This window comes from Macadamia integrifolia, chromosome 9 (genome assembly GCF_013358625.1).
Source record: "Macadamia integrifolia cultivar HAES 741 chromosome 9, SCU_Mint_v3, whole genome shotgun sequence".
Classification (NCBI taxonomy): domain Eukaryota; kingdom Viridiplantae; phylum Streptophyta; class Magnoliopsida; order Proteales; family Proteaceae; genus Macadamia; species Macadamia integrifolia.
Genome location: NC_056565.1, coordinates 14,532,231 through 14,548,606, shown reverse-complemented (window position 1 = coordinate 14,548,606; position 16,376 = coordinate 14,532,231). Strand labels below are relative to the sequence as shown.

The following is a 16,376-nucleotide window of genomic DNA, read 5'->3' as shown; positions in this document are numbered from 1 at the left end:
GGATTGGGAAGCAGTCCAGAGAGAGTCAGACTTGAGGGTGGAGTAAACCCATGAGACACAAATGTTTTCCTGCTTGGAAGCAATCCTCCAGATGAGTTTGAGAATTCATGCAGTGTTAACTTCTTTGATTCTCCTAAGGCTGAGGCCACCTTCAGATTTAGGTAGGCACACTGATCCCCAACTGATAGGATGAAGGAATTTGGAGACCTCACCTCTGATCGGGTCATAATTATTAATGAAATTAATATTCAATTGTTAGTTTTAATTAGGTTTTCATGATTAATTTGACCACATATTTGGATGATCATTGATTGTATGGTTTTCAAGAGATGTGCACAGGTTTGATGCTAAATGGATGGAAATGGTTCAGTCTAGAAGCAAGGGCAAAGGATCAAGGGTAGAATTGGAATTTCTAAGAGAAACAGAGTATAAAAAATATATAAAAAAATAAAATTGAGGAGAGAGAAAACCCCACGGTTCTCCTTCTCTCCCTATTTCATATGCCTATCTCCTCTTTCCTCTCCTATTTTCTCTCTCCTTGTCCTAATTAGAATAGGATTCATTGTTGTCCTGAAAATCCCCTATCTTTTCTCCCTCTTTTACTCACTTCCCACGTTCTCTCTCTCTCTCTCTCTCTCTCTCTCTCCCCTAATTCCCCTATCTACCTACGGTTCTCACTTCCCACGTTTCTCTCTCTCCCCTTTGTCCTAAGCTAGCTCTCTCTCTCTCTCTCTCTCTCTCCCCCTAATTCCCCTATCTACCACGGTTCCCTCCATCATCCACGCACTTTCTCTCCCTCATTTTTCTTTCCTAATCCAATTCTAACTCCCATCACACATGCACCTCTCTCTCTCTCACCCATAAATACCTCTTGGTCCTTCTCTTTAGAAACACTCTACACACTCATTATTCTCTAGGAATTAGGGCTGCCCATATCAACCCTTCACACCCATCATCCCCGGCTGGTTTTCCTGGTTCTCATAATTCTCCTTTATTTTGGGATCACACCTTCTTTGGGACCGATTTTCAAAGACAGCATTGCACGGAGAGGATTGCTATTGCACCAAGGTTTCATCATCACCATCATCATTGTTGCCCTTCATTCATTAGTACCATGAGCGGATAAGTCTCCTTTCTATCTTTAGGTTTAGATGAAGTTTTGATTTATTGTTATTTAATTTCTGGTTGAAATTCATACTCGATTGTTTAATGTTAAAGACCCCTTCCCATTGTGGATATTTTTAATAGATAAATTAGTTCAGAATATTTGTCTTTCTGATTCAATTATTCTATTCAAGCAATGGTATTTTATTTTTGATTTTTGGCATACACTAATGATAGCCTTTAACTAATCAAATTAAGCATGCTAAGCGGAAGCGATAGACGATAGTGCTTGACAGGATAGGTTATGCTTCGAGTAGCCAGAGATTGTGTTTATGTGGTTGCATTGGAACTTGTAGTTTCAGCGAACCGAAGTATGAACCAAAAATTGATAATAATACCAAAACGGATTCAAGACCTAAGGATAGCTTTTTCTCTTTAATTCTTGTTCTTGTTAATTGTCTTACTTAGTTTAATTTGAATTCTGAATTTTATAAAATTGATTTTCAAAACAAAATTCACCTCAAATCTTAGTAGATTTAGCCTTCTAGTTCTCTGTGGGTTCGACCCCTTTCTTACCACTATCTCATAGTTTAGTTGGGGTTTCTTTTGATTCGTTCACGACAGCGATCAACCTCCTTTTCAGAGGAAGGAACATAGGAGGGACTCGATGGGCCTTGATGATGGTGCTAGGGAGGGCGAAAATGCCATACCAGTAAAGATATATATATTAAATCACCGATCTAGCAAGCTCAAGACGACCAGCATAGGAGAGGAGCTTCCCTTTCCAGAGCAGCAGCTTTTTTTCATGAGGTCGAGCATATGGGTGCAATAGTGAACAGTGAACCTAGCAGTGATGAGAGGCAACCCTAAATATTTGACAGGAAGGTGGCCAAGAGAGAAGCCAGTCAGCTGCAAGAGATTGGCTTTAAAAGAATCAGAGACGCCAAAGAGGAAGAGGTAAGATTTAAGCAGGTTTATGCGAAGACCACAGATTTTCAAAGAGGTGGAGAGAGGACATAACGGAAGAAACGGAGCCACGACCGGCTTTATAGAAGATCATGAGATCATTAGCAAAGGCAAGATGAGTGACCAAATGGGACTTGCATATAGGGATGGGAGAGATGAGATGTAGGTCAGTCGAAGATTGGATAGATTTGGAAAGAACCTCAAGTGAAAGGGAGAAGAGAAAAGGGGAGATGGGGCAGCCTTGACGGAAGCCCACAGAACACAAAAGACGAGGGGAAGGACATCTGAAGCAAGACTCTGGAGATGAAATCTCATTTGATGGAGTCGAAAACTTTGTAAGTGTCAATTTTAAGCAATGTAGCGGAGTGGGATTCTCTATCAAAACCCCTAACAATTTCATGACACAAGATGATGTTGTCTACGACATGGTTGTCAAGGCATCGCCGAAGCGTCGCCTAGGCGACGACTAGGCGTCCAGGCAGTTTGCCTGGGGCCTAGGCAATAGTCGCCTTATTGCATTGCATGCCGCCTTATGTCTTTACACTTATTTATGCCAAATATCATTTAAGTAAATGACATTTACTTAAGATATTATTCATAAATAAGCAAATACCCCCTATTTGAATCCAATAAAAATAGTTTAAAAATTAAATTCCAAAATGATAAAAAGTCAACCCCCAGTCCAAGAACAAAAACTGGATTTTGGTTATAGGGGCGATTTTCAACTTTTAAATGCTGGGGTTTTTCTCAATTATGAAAATTTTATAAATTCTATCATGCTAAAACATTATTAAAAACAAAAAGTCCGGTAAAATAATCTTTTGTTTTGATATCCATAAAATTATTTTCATTCAGCTGATTTTAACAGTATTCGCACACTTAAAAATAAGTTTGACCGGAGCATAACTTTGTCATTACAACTCAGATTTAAGTAATCTTATACTTGCTTAAAAGTTGGTTTTATATTATAACTAATACAAAAAATTCTCATGTAAAAATAAAATCATGACCAGTCAAACTTATTATAGAACAAGAGCATTTCTCTAAATTTTGATTTTTTTTAAACTTGATATGACTTAATGTTAATTTTTTATGATTTAATATGGCTAAATGTTGATTTTTAATGAGTTGATGTTGTTTAATCTTGATTTTTTATGATACAAGGTATATACAACTTACTAAATAATGATAGAAAATAGGAAAAATAAAAAAATAACACTTGGTCGCCTAGTTCGCCTTAAGGCGGGCGCCTTCTCACCTAAGCGCTTAGACAACCCTCCACCGCCTTGGTTCGCCTTGACGCCGTGACAACTATGGTCCACGATGTTCCTCCCAATGAAGGCAGATTGATTTGCACTAACCAGGGAGTCCACAACCGATTGGATTCAGTGGGCAAGAATTTTGACAATAAATTTGTAACGAAAGTTACAAAGGGAGATGGTCCTAAAGTCATACATGGAAGAGGCTCTATTAGATTTAGGAATGGGGCAAAGAAAAGTTTGGTTAATCCCTTCAATTTGGGAGGGGTTAATAAAGAAACTACAGATGGTATTGATGAGATCGGATCTAATGATGTCCGGTAAGAAGAGAAGAAATCATGCCAAAGCCATCAGGACCAGGGGCTTTATTGGCTTTGTGGAAAGGATGGAAGCTAGGATTTCATCGTCAGAGAGGATGAATTGGAGGTTAGATAAGAGACAGATCAGGATGATATTGAGGAGCTTAGGAGGAATAGAATCAAGAGGCAGGGAAGAAGAGGGATGGCATAGGTTAGAGAAGGACACAACTTCAGATTTGATTTCCTCGGGAGAGCTAAGAATAGAGCCATCACTAGAGGTGAGCAAAGGAATGCAATTGGCATTTGTTCAAGGTTTCATGGATCCATAGAAGAAAGCCAAATTGGATTCAACAAGCTTAAGCCATTTGATTCTAGAATTTTACAAAGAAAACATTATTTCTGGGCAAGGACGGAAAATAGCTCAGAGGATGCCAAGTTTTTTACCTTAGCGAGGGAAGAATTGTAGAGATCCAACTGGAGCCTAAATTGAATGGCCTCAAGCCTAGATTTGCAAGATGACACTATGGAGGAGATATTACCAAAGGTGGAGATGTTCCAAGATTTAAGAGTAGTTTTAACATTGAGGAGCTTCCTGGCAAAGGCAATGAGAGGGGAAGAGAAAGCGTGAACAAGGATGTCCTAAGCATCTTCAGAAATAGGAAGATAATCATGATGAAGAGTCCACATGTCAAATAATTTGAAAGTTGTGGGCCCGAAGGAGATGAAGGGGCTGACATAGAGCATAATTGGGTTGTGATCAGAAATGCCAGGGAGGTCAAAACTAGCATGGGAGGAAGGGAAAGAGGAGAGCCAGGATTCATTAACCAAAGCTTGGTCCAGTTTGCAAGCAACTCTACTTGGGGCTTGGCGGCGATTGTGCCAAGTAAGCTTGGCCCCCAACCATTTAAGATCATTCATGCTAAGGTCATCAATGCATTCATTGACGAGACCTACATAGGAAATGTCAATCGGATCACCTCCCTGTTTTGCATGACTGAATCTGACCTTACTGAAGTCTCTAGCATTTCCCCAGGGCTGGGTGCCTATGGAAGGGGAGGAGCGAAGGTCAATCCAAAGGGAGGATCTCTCTTGAGCACAATTCAAAGCATAGACAAAGGAGAAGAAGCATAAATTTGAACTAGAGGGATCAGAAATAGAGATATGAATGCACTGGGAAGAAGAAATGGAGGAGATTTGAGACTTAAGGGGATTCCAGAGGATCCAAATGCAACCATTAGGACAATGGGCATAATTGGAGAGGAAGGACCAAGAAGGGGCAATGGAAGCTGTAATACGGGAAGTGTTGGGCTCCAAAACATGAGTTTCCAGGAGGCAGCAAATGTCCGCATTAGAGGAACGAATACTTGAGCGCATTACAGCTTGTTTTCCAGGGAATTCAAGCCCTGGAAGTTCCAATTAATCCAAAGAGTCATAAGGAAGGAGGGGGTTGGGATCAAAGGCACTGGGGAGCAAGAAGAATGCTGAGGGTAGCAGCACCAGTCAAGTTCATATGTCGCCGTTGGTATTCCTTGAGAGGGGATTGCTGGATTGAACCTAGATCTTGTACTGGCTGGAAGGGATCTTGGAAGAATGGGCAGACGTGCTGGTCCTGACAGCCTTGGGTTTGGGAGGCAAAGACTTTATAGGGGCTTTATCTTTATCTCTGCAAGCAACTCTAAGGCCTACTGCTGGAAGAGCAGGAGGGGAGTGACGAGCTGTAGAGGCGGCATTGCTGTCCATGGCAGGGGGAGCAGGGGAGGCCTACACAACCATAAAATCATGCTGCAATATCGAATGGACCAGTGCAGACGAGGCAACGACAGGGGTAGCTGAGGATAAAGGAGAGGCTCCCCTTAGGGGAGAATCTACCAAGGGAGCCAGGTCGAGCAACATTGTCGCAGGAGCAGAAGAAGCGGGCAGGGTTATTATCTTGTTAGTTACCTTATATTGTGCTTTTATGATTTTACCTTTGACCTCCCTAGGGAGATGTATGTAATTTCTGATATGTTTTGTTAGTGAACGCCTTGCGCATTCTGAACGGTTGCCCTTCCTTTAGTCGAATCCCATTTAGATAGAATAGGAGCCCTAAAACTAGAACAAGTACATGGGCGCCAATTTTCTTGCTTGTATAGAGACCTTGACTGCCGCAAATCTACTCTTATAAGCCCTATAGATATAAATGAGTAAAAGGGAGCACCCTGCAATGTTTTGTCATCCATAGGAAGAGAGAGGTCAGCAAGCAGGTGTTCCCCATCTTTGCCAAAGGCAAACCCTCGCTATCAAAACGCCAGATGTTACCATAATAACTTCATGAATAGAAGTATGGGACCATCCATAGCATCAGGTGACCAAGTACGCGATCCTATCTGTGCAGATTTGCCAGCAGCACCAATAAAAAGTAAAATATAAATAAGAGTTATGGCATTCAATCTCATTTTGCAAGAAATAAAAGAATTTACGGGGGCACAAACACAAGCAAAAATGGTTGAAAAGTCTACTATTTGAAAGAGAGTAAACCAACCCAAAATCTCATGAGTTGAATCAATATAGGAGAGAGACATCACAACTCTCCCCATACAATTGCACCTCTCTCTCTTTCTCATCTTATTTTCTCTTCCTCTTACTTTTCTTCTCTTTAGTACTCTCTTACCTTGATCCTTGCTCGCTTTCAAGCAGCTCAATCTCATTCTTTATGCCTCTCTCCGAATCCCATAAGAGTAAAGGGGTCCAATAGAGGATGTACCATGTAAGAAGATGCAACTAGGAGACCTAGTGGAGTTCTCTCATCAACTAGAAGACTTATTGGAAACAAATTGGGGGCTGTGAAGATCAATTGAAGAAGAAAAGAAGGGGGAAAAAAAAAGATCAAGGTTACCTCCACAGCCCCTTGTCCATCTCTTTTCTCTCTCATCAGGCCTCGGTTACAAGCGAGGCTAGGCTTGCTGGAATCTCCCAGGAGGACCTATCCTTCTCCATGGCCTTGATTGCTAAAAGAATGAGTTGTTGGAGCACAACTAATCTGCCACAGGTTGACAGGTACCGCCAGTTTTTCCTCTTACCCCATTTTTTTCCTTATCTGAAGTGCTTGTGTGATGCTTTCGGTTGATGGATGTTGGTAAGTTACCTCATTTAGGCCAGTATGATTGGTAAAATTGGTCAGCACCAACCAATCACTACTACAGGTTGTCTCATCGTCTTTGTGTCAAGAAACGCAAATTGGATCAAGGGTTTGACTTTTTAGAAGACACTGATTCACCCCTCCCATCTCAGCGTCAACTTGGGACCATCATACTTCATTCCAGATAAAGACTTAATGAAGAAACTAATTATGACCTTCCAATATGAGTACTTTAAGCCATTGTAATTCTCACAAAGCTTAAGTCTTAGAACTCCCTCAAGGACCATGGACTACTAAGGCCTTCAAGGGAGACTATTGTAATGGCATTAGCAGGAATCCAGGAAAAGAAAGTAGCACGGAGATTCTATCTTATAAGAAAATAAATTAACAATGCGGCCTGCTTTGTGAACATGTTGTTTTGCACCAAGATCAGTTAATGACAGTGCAGATGGTATGGCTAAAGATGGCATTGATTTTACCGGGAAAAAAAAACAAAGATAGCATTGGTTGTTTGGACACAATCTTAAGAGAGACAAAATGTTCTCCAATGTTTCATCTGATTGCATGTAAAGGGAAATGAGGGGAAGTGAAAGTAATTTAAAAGAGAAAATGAAAACTTTCTATCATGATTGTGTAACTAAACATCCTAGCAAATATAGTAACTAAACTATTCACATGGAATATTTACTATCCTCATTCAAATACAAGGAATATGGTTGCAAAGTAAAATAAAATCTAATTACTAGATTGGAATGTTTTTGGGTTAGTTAAACAATCATCATTGGCAACGATTAGAAAAGTTTCAATTTTAGCTTTGTTTTCATTTCATTTCCCTTCCCAGAATATGGTTGCAAAGTAAAATAAAATCTAATTACTAGATTGGAATGTTTTTGGGTTAGTTAAACAATCATCATTGGCAATGATTAGAAAAGTTTCAATTTTAGCTTTGTTTTCATTTCATTTCCCTTCCTTCCCTTCCCTGAACTTCCAGCGATGGAGCATAAATGAAAGTTCAAGGGAGCTTGGGAATTCAAAATGAGATGAAAAGAGGTAAAAAAAACCATGCATTAATGGACAGATCGACTTCTCATTGTCCTTTTTCAGTTCAAAGTTCAAACAATTAGATATATTTAATGATAAAAACAGAAAACACAGGTCAAATATTACAAACAAGACCTAACTTGACCCAGGCGGACCCTCTTTTTTTTCAGTGGTCCCAAACATATCATTATGGATGAGAACAGAAGTCACTTAATGCACATATGACAACATAGCAACAGTAAATTTTCAGACTTCTATTGTATACCAACAAAAAATTAGAAAGATCAGCAATCAAATGAATCAAATTTCAAACAGATGTAGGCCAACTGTTTAAGGATAATTTATATAAGCATGCCACAAAATTAACACCATTTGTATTATCCAAGGGTTAGTCCACCCTTAAAATGATAAAATCTGAACGAGATCTTACGCATTTACTTAAGAACCTAGTGGATATTCATTAACAATGATGAAACTGGCAACAAGACTATAAAATCCAAAATCAAGACACTCTAGAGATCTTTCATTGCTAGCAAAATGTGGTATAGCAACCATCATGCAAAGGAATGTTTCAAGTTCAATATAATTTCAGTCAAAACAAATGGATCTAGAAAAATTTTATTTTAAATGTCTCGATGATTTGTGGATTGATTCGAGTTTTTACTATAGATAGATAGAACTGAATCACAGCAGAAGGGTACAGAACCTATCAAGGATTTGCATAATTCCATAAAAACTTCAACTCATGGTTCAAACTGGTATTAATATGCAAAGGTAAAACAAAAGAAAAAGATACCAAATTATGTTATAAGGACATCAACCTACTTGTAAACCTTCCAGAATAAAATCCTAAGACCTTCCTGAAAACCAACGGATGTGATGATAAGAATTCCATATGGCCACCAGGTTGTCGATTTCAGGGGAAGAAATGCCCTCCACACTCCCGAAAGAACAATCAAGCTCACTAACCATAACAATGTACTGCATCCAGTAATTAGGCCAAACTATTAGAGTTCAAGAACAAATTTATGAGTAAAAAACAGAGAAATCATTATAAAAAAATATCTTCCAGAGAGCAAAGGTCAGTGATATGATCATGTTCTGTATAGTATAAACATCAAGAAAATAAGAAACAACCCCCCTCCCATTGGAAAAGCTAGAAAATTACAATAGTGTAATGCCTAAATAAAGCCCATTTTCAATCATTTCTTCAAGGGTTAGCCATATTTCAGAGCCACAAGAAAGAACATAAGAAACCAAGAGAATTAAAAGACATTCACAACACATTGCATCCTTACCTGAGTAATTTTCTATGATTACTGAAACAGTGTCGTTGATATTATGAACAAAATTATTTTGCCATCAAATTCTTTGATTACTAAAACTGTGTCTGTGATATTATGAGCAAAATTACCAGAAGGATTAAATGAGATTCGAATCAAGGAAAGCAAGAATGTCTGAGTATACCTTGACAGGACAGTGAGAATCAAGAAAGGTTTCTTGGCGATTACAACGACGAACAGCGAGAGAGAAGGTCCAAGGGCTAGCAACGCATAACCTATGCCTGCTGCTACTGTCATGGTGCCCTTTGGGGGGGGGGGGGGGAGTTGATGTGGTTTCAACTCACTCGCGTATACAGAAGTCTGCAACGGCCAACAGGTTGAAACTCTCACCCTCTCTCTCTCTCTCTCTCTCTATCCCCCGGAATCCGGATCGGTTTGGCACTGAGTGAGGCTACTTGCCGCGAGTCAAAGATGACATTGGCAACTTCTCCAATTAGGGGTATCAAAAGCTGGTTTGCACCGGAACCAACCAATTTGTAAATGGTCTGCTGCCGGACCTGAACCGATTACTATCTGGGAGTTCACAATGCCTGGTTGTTACTTGATTGGAGCCCGACCAGGACCGACCGTTTTAGTTTTATAACTTGGTCGACTCTTTTATGGTCTGTTTTACAACCCATTTATAGCCGAGTAGTCTAAGGCCCTCTTTGGTATCATTTTTCTTTTTTATTTTTATTCACAAAAATGGTTTTGGCTACATTTGGCATCATTTATAGAGCTTGTTTCTATTTTAAAAAAATTGGTAAAACACAAAAACCAAAAAGAGATCAAGAATCATTTATGTGTTTTGGCAAAAAATGATTTTCAGTTATTTTTGCACTGGACTTTAATGAGCATGTGCTTAAAGGCTCAATATGGAAGGGTAAAATAGTCATTTGCTTTGTAATTAGAAATCCAAGCCCCTTGCCCCCTCTCCTCCAATCCAAAGTGGAGAAAGAGAGTTATAAGAAAGATGGATCAAGAGAATCTCTTCACCCATTTCTTTAAAAAACTATTTTGCACATAGGGATACCAAACATTTTCTCACAAAAAATTATTTTTGTCAAGTAGTTTCCAAAACATTTTTATGTTTTGATAAAAAAATAGTTTTCATTAATGATTTTTGGTAAATAGATAACAATAAAAAAGAAAAATGATACCAAAGAAGGCCAAGTAGTCTCTTTAAGACAAAGGGTCATTATATAACATGTGAAAAGGCAATCATGTTTTCACCAAAAAAAAAAAAAAAATGAAAAGGCAATCATGTAATTCGATGTTAAAACATTTTCACCCCTATATGTCGTGTATGTGAGAGGGTGGAGGGCAAATTAGGTATGATAAAAAGCCTCGGTTAGCAAAACCCTTTAAAAGATTAAAAAAAAAAATTAAAAAAAAAAAAAAAAGATTGATCGACAGCAATTCTAAACCAATAGGGGTCGAAGTTCTCATCTCTTGCCATATGAAGTTGAGATGAAGAGAGAGTGATTCTACTTCCAAATACGGTAGAGAAGCCACAAGAAGAAACCTAAAACATGAAAAATATATTTCAGGTAAGAAAAAGAAGGTAATGGGTACATGAAGCCCTAGGAAAAATAGAATACGTTTTAGCACAGCAAGAAAAAAAAATTACAAAGAACTATAACAGGTCAATAAAAGTTTTCTAAAGAAAAATGTCGGAGAAAGGAGGAGACCATTTGCCACACTTGAGAATAGGAAGCACATGCAACAAGTAAATATGTTTGGTGTAAAATAGAGAACTCATGGACAGCAAGAAATTTCACAGAGCAGTTCTAGTTTTATAAAATTTTCCCAAAAAGAGATCTAGAAAGGCAAAATCAATTGTCACATTGTCACATTAGAGAGTATCAAATGGTAAATGAACAATGGATGCCATATAAAGGAACATATAGACAAATAAAAAAAAAATATCAGAGAAGAAGAAAAGAAATATCAGTAGAGAAAATAAAAGAAATTGAGAACAAAAAATTATAGGTTAGAAATTCTTCTCTACAAATGAAATCAGTAGAGTAGAGGAGAAATCAACATACCTGAAGTGATTTAATGCAAAGAACTGGAAGGAATCGATGGGATGTAGCTTAGACTGAAGTTTAGAGGAAGACTAGTGAGTGTAGAAGGTGAAATGGGAGTTTTAAGAGTGTTTAAAATGCTCTCAGGTTCAGTAGAAATCTGTCGAACTGGCTGGCCGGTCAGGAAATTTCTCCCATCAGTTGTCTCCCGCCAATTTGACTAAAATGGTTTGATGAACTCCAATTTTTCAGGACTTGTTATATAAGGTTTAAAGGGGTGTCTAATGCTCAAAATAGGCTCTTACAAGTCAAGGTTTTGTGAATCAAGAAAGAGGATGTATGTGAGTATGATGAAGACCAGAGTACTGAGCATTATTAAGGAAAAAGTAAATTGACAGAACAAATTAAAGAATCTAATTAAAGGAATGTTCCAAGACTAAATGTGAAGACCCAGACTACTCAAATCAGATTCAATCGAATTTGATGCATTGAGGTTAGTTAAGAGAGGCATTTAAGATATATGAAAATTTTGAAAATTCGTAAAATGGACTGAAAAGAAGAGATATGACTGGGGTGATTATATAGATGAGTTGAGTTAGATTCATACAAGAATAGGTGGGTGAATATACAAGAGCTGACATAAGTATAGCATTCAAAGTAATTAATGCAATAAGCTGTATTGGAATATTAGAGTACTTTAGAGAGAAAAATCCTCGATTTCGAGAGGAAATTTCATTAGTTTGGAAGCATATCACCTAATGATGAAATTGGAGAACTGACTGGGAATAACATATAACATACTTCTTATGAAAGAATTGATAGATGATGATACAATAATGATGGTCAAATTATTAGAACAAGAACTTGAGTAGCAGATATTGATGGATAGGGGTTAATGGGTCAACTTATAAATATATACATATACAAAGATCAGAAATGATAGGAAAAAGTAAATCATCCATTCATTAAGGTCACATGGACTTGGAAACTGAGAAATTGTGAAAGATACAAGATTTATCATTCTGAGAAATGATCTAGAAAGAGAAGAAAAGTATAAGGATAACTACATAATTCAATCAAAAATATGAGATGGAAGATGACAAATCATAAAATTTAATAAAAGGTAATTTGATTTTGATATGGTTATACAGATATGAATGAATGATAAATGGAAGCAAGGTAAGAAAGATCAATTGTATTGGGAGACTAATCACCTCACAAATTTCAAGGACGAAATTTTTGTAAGGAGGGGGGAAACTTTAACACCCCATATCTCACCTATTTACATTGACTAGGAACAGGCAAGAGTAGCAGATTAGAGAAGCCAACACTAGCTTGGCTGCCGGTAGTGGAATGCCAGGATGAGAAGGATGACCCATCATATACCTATGCCTCCTGCCAACAGTGTTGGAAGAGTCAGCAAGCAAAGTGGGCCAACAGGTAATTACTAACCCTTAATATAGATTGGATAGGATATGGCATACAACAGGCTCGAAAGGGAGCAAGTCTAGCTAAACCGGCTAGAGAGCTCTGGACAGGTAGGCCTGCCTGTCATGTCAACAGAATGGCCAGAATTGGTTGAAATGGGTCCCATCCTTGGAAATTTGCAATGTGGACCTATTCCCATGAGTTTGACATGATTAAGTGAATTAATTAGTAAAATCATAAAATCAATTTAATTTCAAAACATAATTAGATTTAATTATGTAATTATGTATATATGAATATATACATGTGTGTGTATATATATATATATATATACATACATATGTAATATATATATATACATATGTAATATATATATATATACATATGTAATATATATTATGGGTTAGTGAGGCTATATGAGAGCCACCACCGACCACTATACCCATTTTATTCACACAAAACTTCTTGGACAGCAAGAGGAATAAAGAATAAAGAAGAATAAGAAGAAAAGAAGAGAAGAAGAGAAGAAGATTGGAGAAGAGATTGACTTATTTGGAAGGTTGCTGCATAATGCAGCAAAGAGGTAGGTACTTCTTCCTTATAGGAACTTGTAGTAAGAAAGAATTTGGAAATTGAGAGGGGTAGGACTAAATTCTGTTGTAAGGAAGGAATTCTGGAAAAAATTCAGCTGAATCCTCATTTTATGAAATTTGATTTCTTAATTTGAAGAACTGATTGGGAAGATGTGTAGGGATGCACACTTACCATGGCCGATTGGGACTTGAGAGTGAGAATTCTCACTTAGATTTTTAAAACATAACTAATGCATGTGGATTTAGAGGAATTTTACATTACATTCTGTTCTAAGGTTGTAAGAGTTCATGCATGATAATTTAGGTTCAATTTATTACATGTAAAGTGACATTAGGGAAGAGTTTCATGCATGCAACCTTAGATTAAGGTCTGATTATGAAGTTCTCAGTCAAATCCTTACTTGTGAATGAGATTATGGAAACGTGAGGAATGATTTTGGAGATTCTTGCTGAAATTGTATAATTAATCAAAATTAATTAATGGATTAGTGAATTAATAATTAAAGTGATGGAAATTGAGAAATGTATTACTGTTGTGAAAGTTCAGTACAAAAACAAGGCCACAATGACAGAATTGTTGAGAAATCTGTAGGGAAAGCAAGCAGAAAATGAAATTCTATAGAAAGGGCATGATCAGTGGGAGACATCCGGCCGGCCGATCGGGCCAGGTCTTTAGCCTGTTAGGCTTCGAGAGACCATTTTACACTCAGACTTTGACAACAAAGTGTGGGTCTGAGAGCGGATCTGTAGGGCTTATAGGGGAATATAAAGTGACTCAATTAGGATGTAAATTAACTCAAAGTTTATTTTAATAAATATATATAATTTTGATTGTAGGAGTTCCAATTAATTGTGAGGGATCAAGTTCAACATCTGGAACAGTGGAAACTGAATCGAATTGTCCATGTGAGGGATCTTCTGTGTTTTGCTGTATTTTGGGTGTTTTTTCTGTATTTTGTTGTGTATTATTGTATTCTATTATGCTTTAAAATACTTGCTTGCAATTTACTCTTCCTCTTGCTGAATTTACTATGGTAATGCATGTGCGTTGGATGGTGTGAGTGAAATCCGATTTTTGGAAACATGTGCTACCGAATAAGAGATATGATGAGTTGTGGATGTATACTGTGAATGTGGGTGTGATGTTGGGTGTAATATTGATGGTATGTGGCATGGTGTGGCCAAGCTTTTGTTCGGTATCGTGGGCTCAAAGGTCAGTCTTACATCTGGGATCACAGATGTGTGTTGTGCGTGATAATGGTTGTAATATTAACGGTCTGTGGCACAGTTTTGCCGAGGTGTGTTTCCAGTACCGTGGGCTCAGAGGTTAGTCTTACTACTAGAACCACATGTGTGTGTGTGTGTTTGTGGAAGTGGATGTAAAATTGACGCTTTATGGCACGGTATGGCCGAGGTGCGTTTCTGGTACCGTGGGCTCAGAGGTCAGTCTTACAGCTATAGTCACAAATACATATTGGATGAATTTTGCATATAGTTTGTATATGGTTAGGCACACAACCTCAGTGCTATAGCCCCTTGCCAATAGGGGGTCAGGTATTGGTTAATCCCACGCGGTGGTATGTCGTGTAGGACTACTACGCTCGGATACGACGTACTGTATCTTGAGAGGGCATAACATGGTATGGTGTAGCATATGCATGGCTGTCAGACACATGGGGGACCGAGGCTTTGACCGGGACCATGGTGTTGGGGTTACTATTTTAGGGGTTAGCCGGGGGACTGAGGCTCTGATCGGGACTGGCTGGCTATTGCCTACAACGAGCTTGTATTCCTGAGGGCCCAACGTATAGGGTAGGGAATGCCACCGACGTTGGTTATAGCACTTAACCCGTAGGTTGATACTTAGTAATTAGAATGGAATTAGATTAATAAATGAAACATGTGGATGCTGCATTATAAGTTGATTGTTATGAATTGGAAATGTGGTGTGATACATGAGTTGATGATATGAAATTTTAATTGTAGTATGTTGAGATTATTTATGATTATGATTCTTGTATGCTTATGTGATTGTAGACATGAAATGAGATGCTTGCATTATTTATTATTTATAATTACTACATTCTTGTGTGCTTGTATACCCCCACCCCTCCGGTTCGCAAGGGTCACTTAAATGCTCGTACCTACAGGAAGATCATGGGAGGTAGGGCCAAAGTCAAGAAGACCTTTAAGAAAGAAGAATCATCAAGAGAAGAGTTGGAAGATGAGCACAAAGTGCCTGCATTACCTCCTTCATCACCAACCCCAATAGAAGAGTCCACCGCCTTATACCATCCACCCTTGACATTGTCTTCCTTCTCACCATACCATCAGAGATCAGGAACTCCATCATCATCCTACCACCCTCTATCTTCATCGGAATATCCTACTTCTTACATCACATCCCCATCGTATCATCCCACCTCGTATCAATCGTCGCCTCCATATTATTCTCATTCCCTGGGGTTGGTGGATGACCCATTGAATCTAGAAGAAGGATGGATTGGCAGGTATAGCTGGAAAGATATGCTCACATTGCCAGATTCTATAGATGCAACTTAATTAACAGGTGTGAGGGTAGTGGCCGTCAGGTGATCTTCCTTCTTTTTTGGCCATCTCTCCTCTCTCTCTTCTTTGCTTTCTCTTCCACATGTGTGCACCTCCATGGGCCTTGCACCACCATATCATCGCTCGGAGATACGTAGGGGCATATTTTGTCGGGGCTCCACTCTCTCTCTCTCTTGAGGATGAGGAGTGTGGTTCGGAGTTACATCCTCCTTGGGTTGATGATGGTCCAATGGGGGATTGGGATCATGCAAAAAGGGTTTTGAGTCGCCACCTAGGGTTATGAGCCTAGGACCTGGAGGTGGACTCAGTTCATAAGAAAAGGGCCCCAGAAATTGGTCTGGTCAGGATGTGGAATTGGGAAGGTGTTAAGGCACCTAATCTACCATGTTCAACCGTTCATCCTACTAGATGCTTGAAGAACGAATATTTTCCACAATTATTCTATACCGCATGCATGGCTAATATACATTGATAAAAGAAATAATTACATATATACACTAAAATGAGGAAAATAAAGAGTCTACATTGTGCTAATTCGGGTGAGAGATTATACCTGAGCTTAACCATTGTTTCGGGTCAAGAGGGGTGGACCCCTGGTTGGTACGGATACGGACTTTCTTGTGTATTCTCCTGGCTCAGAGGAAAGTGGTC

General features: G+C 38.6%; 1 protein-coding gene across 4 annotated transcripts in view; it reads right to left on the bottom strand.

Moving 5' to 3' along the window:
- LOC122089469 (gamma-secretase subunit APH1-like) overlaps positions 1 to 9,562 on the bottom strand; it is a 51,198-nt gene extending 41,636 nt beyond the window's left edge. Inside the window, exons 1-2 of one of the 4 annotated variants that reach the window (XM_042659224.1) lie at positions 9,255 to 9,562; positions 8,613 to 8,768 (exon numbers count right to left, since the gene is read on the bottom strand). In XM_042659224.1, coding sequence (XP_042515158.1) covers positions 8,613 to 8,768; positions 9,255 to 9,367 — 269 coding nt within the window. In that variant the 5' untranslated portion in view covers positions 9,368 to 9,562. The remainder of the gene's footprint in view (positions 1 to 8,612; positions 8,769 to 9,254) is intronic. The other 3 variants (XM_042659225.1, XM_042659226.1, XM_042659223.1) reach the window with 3 other exon arrangements.
- Between the last annotated feature and the right edge of the window lie 6,814 nt (positions 9,563 to 16,376).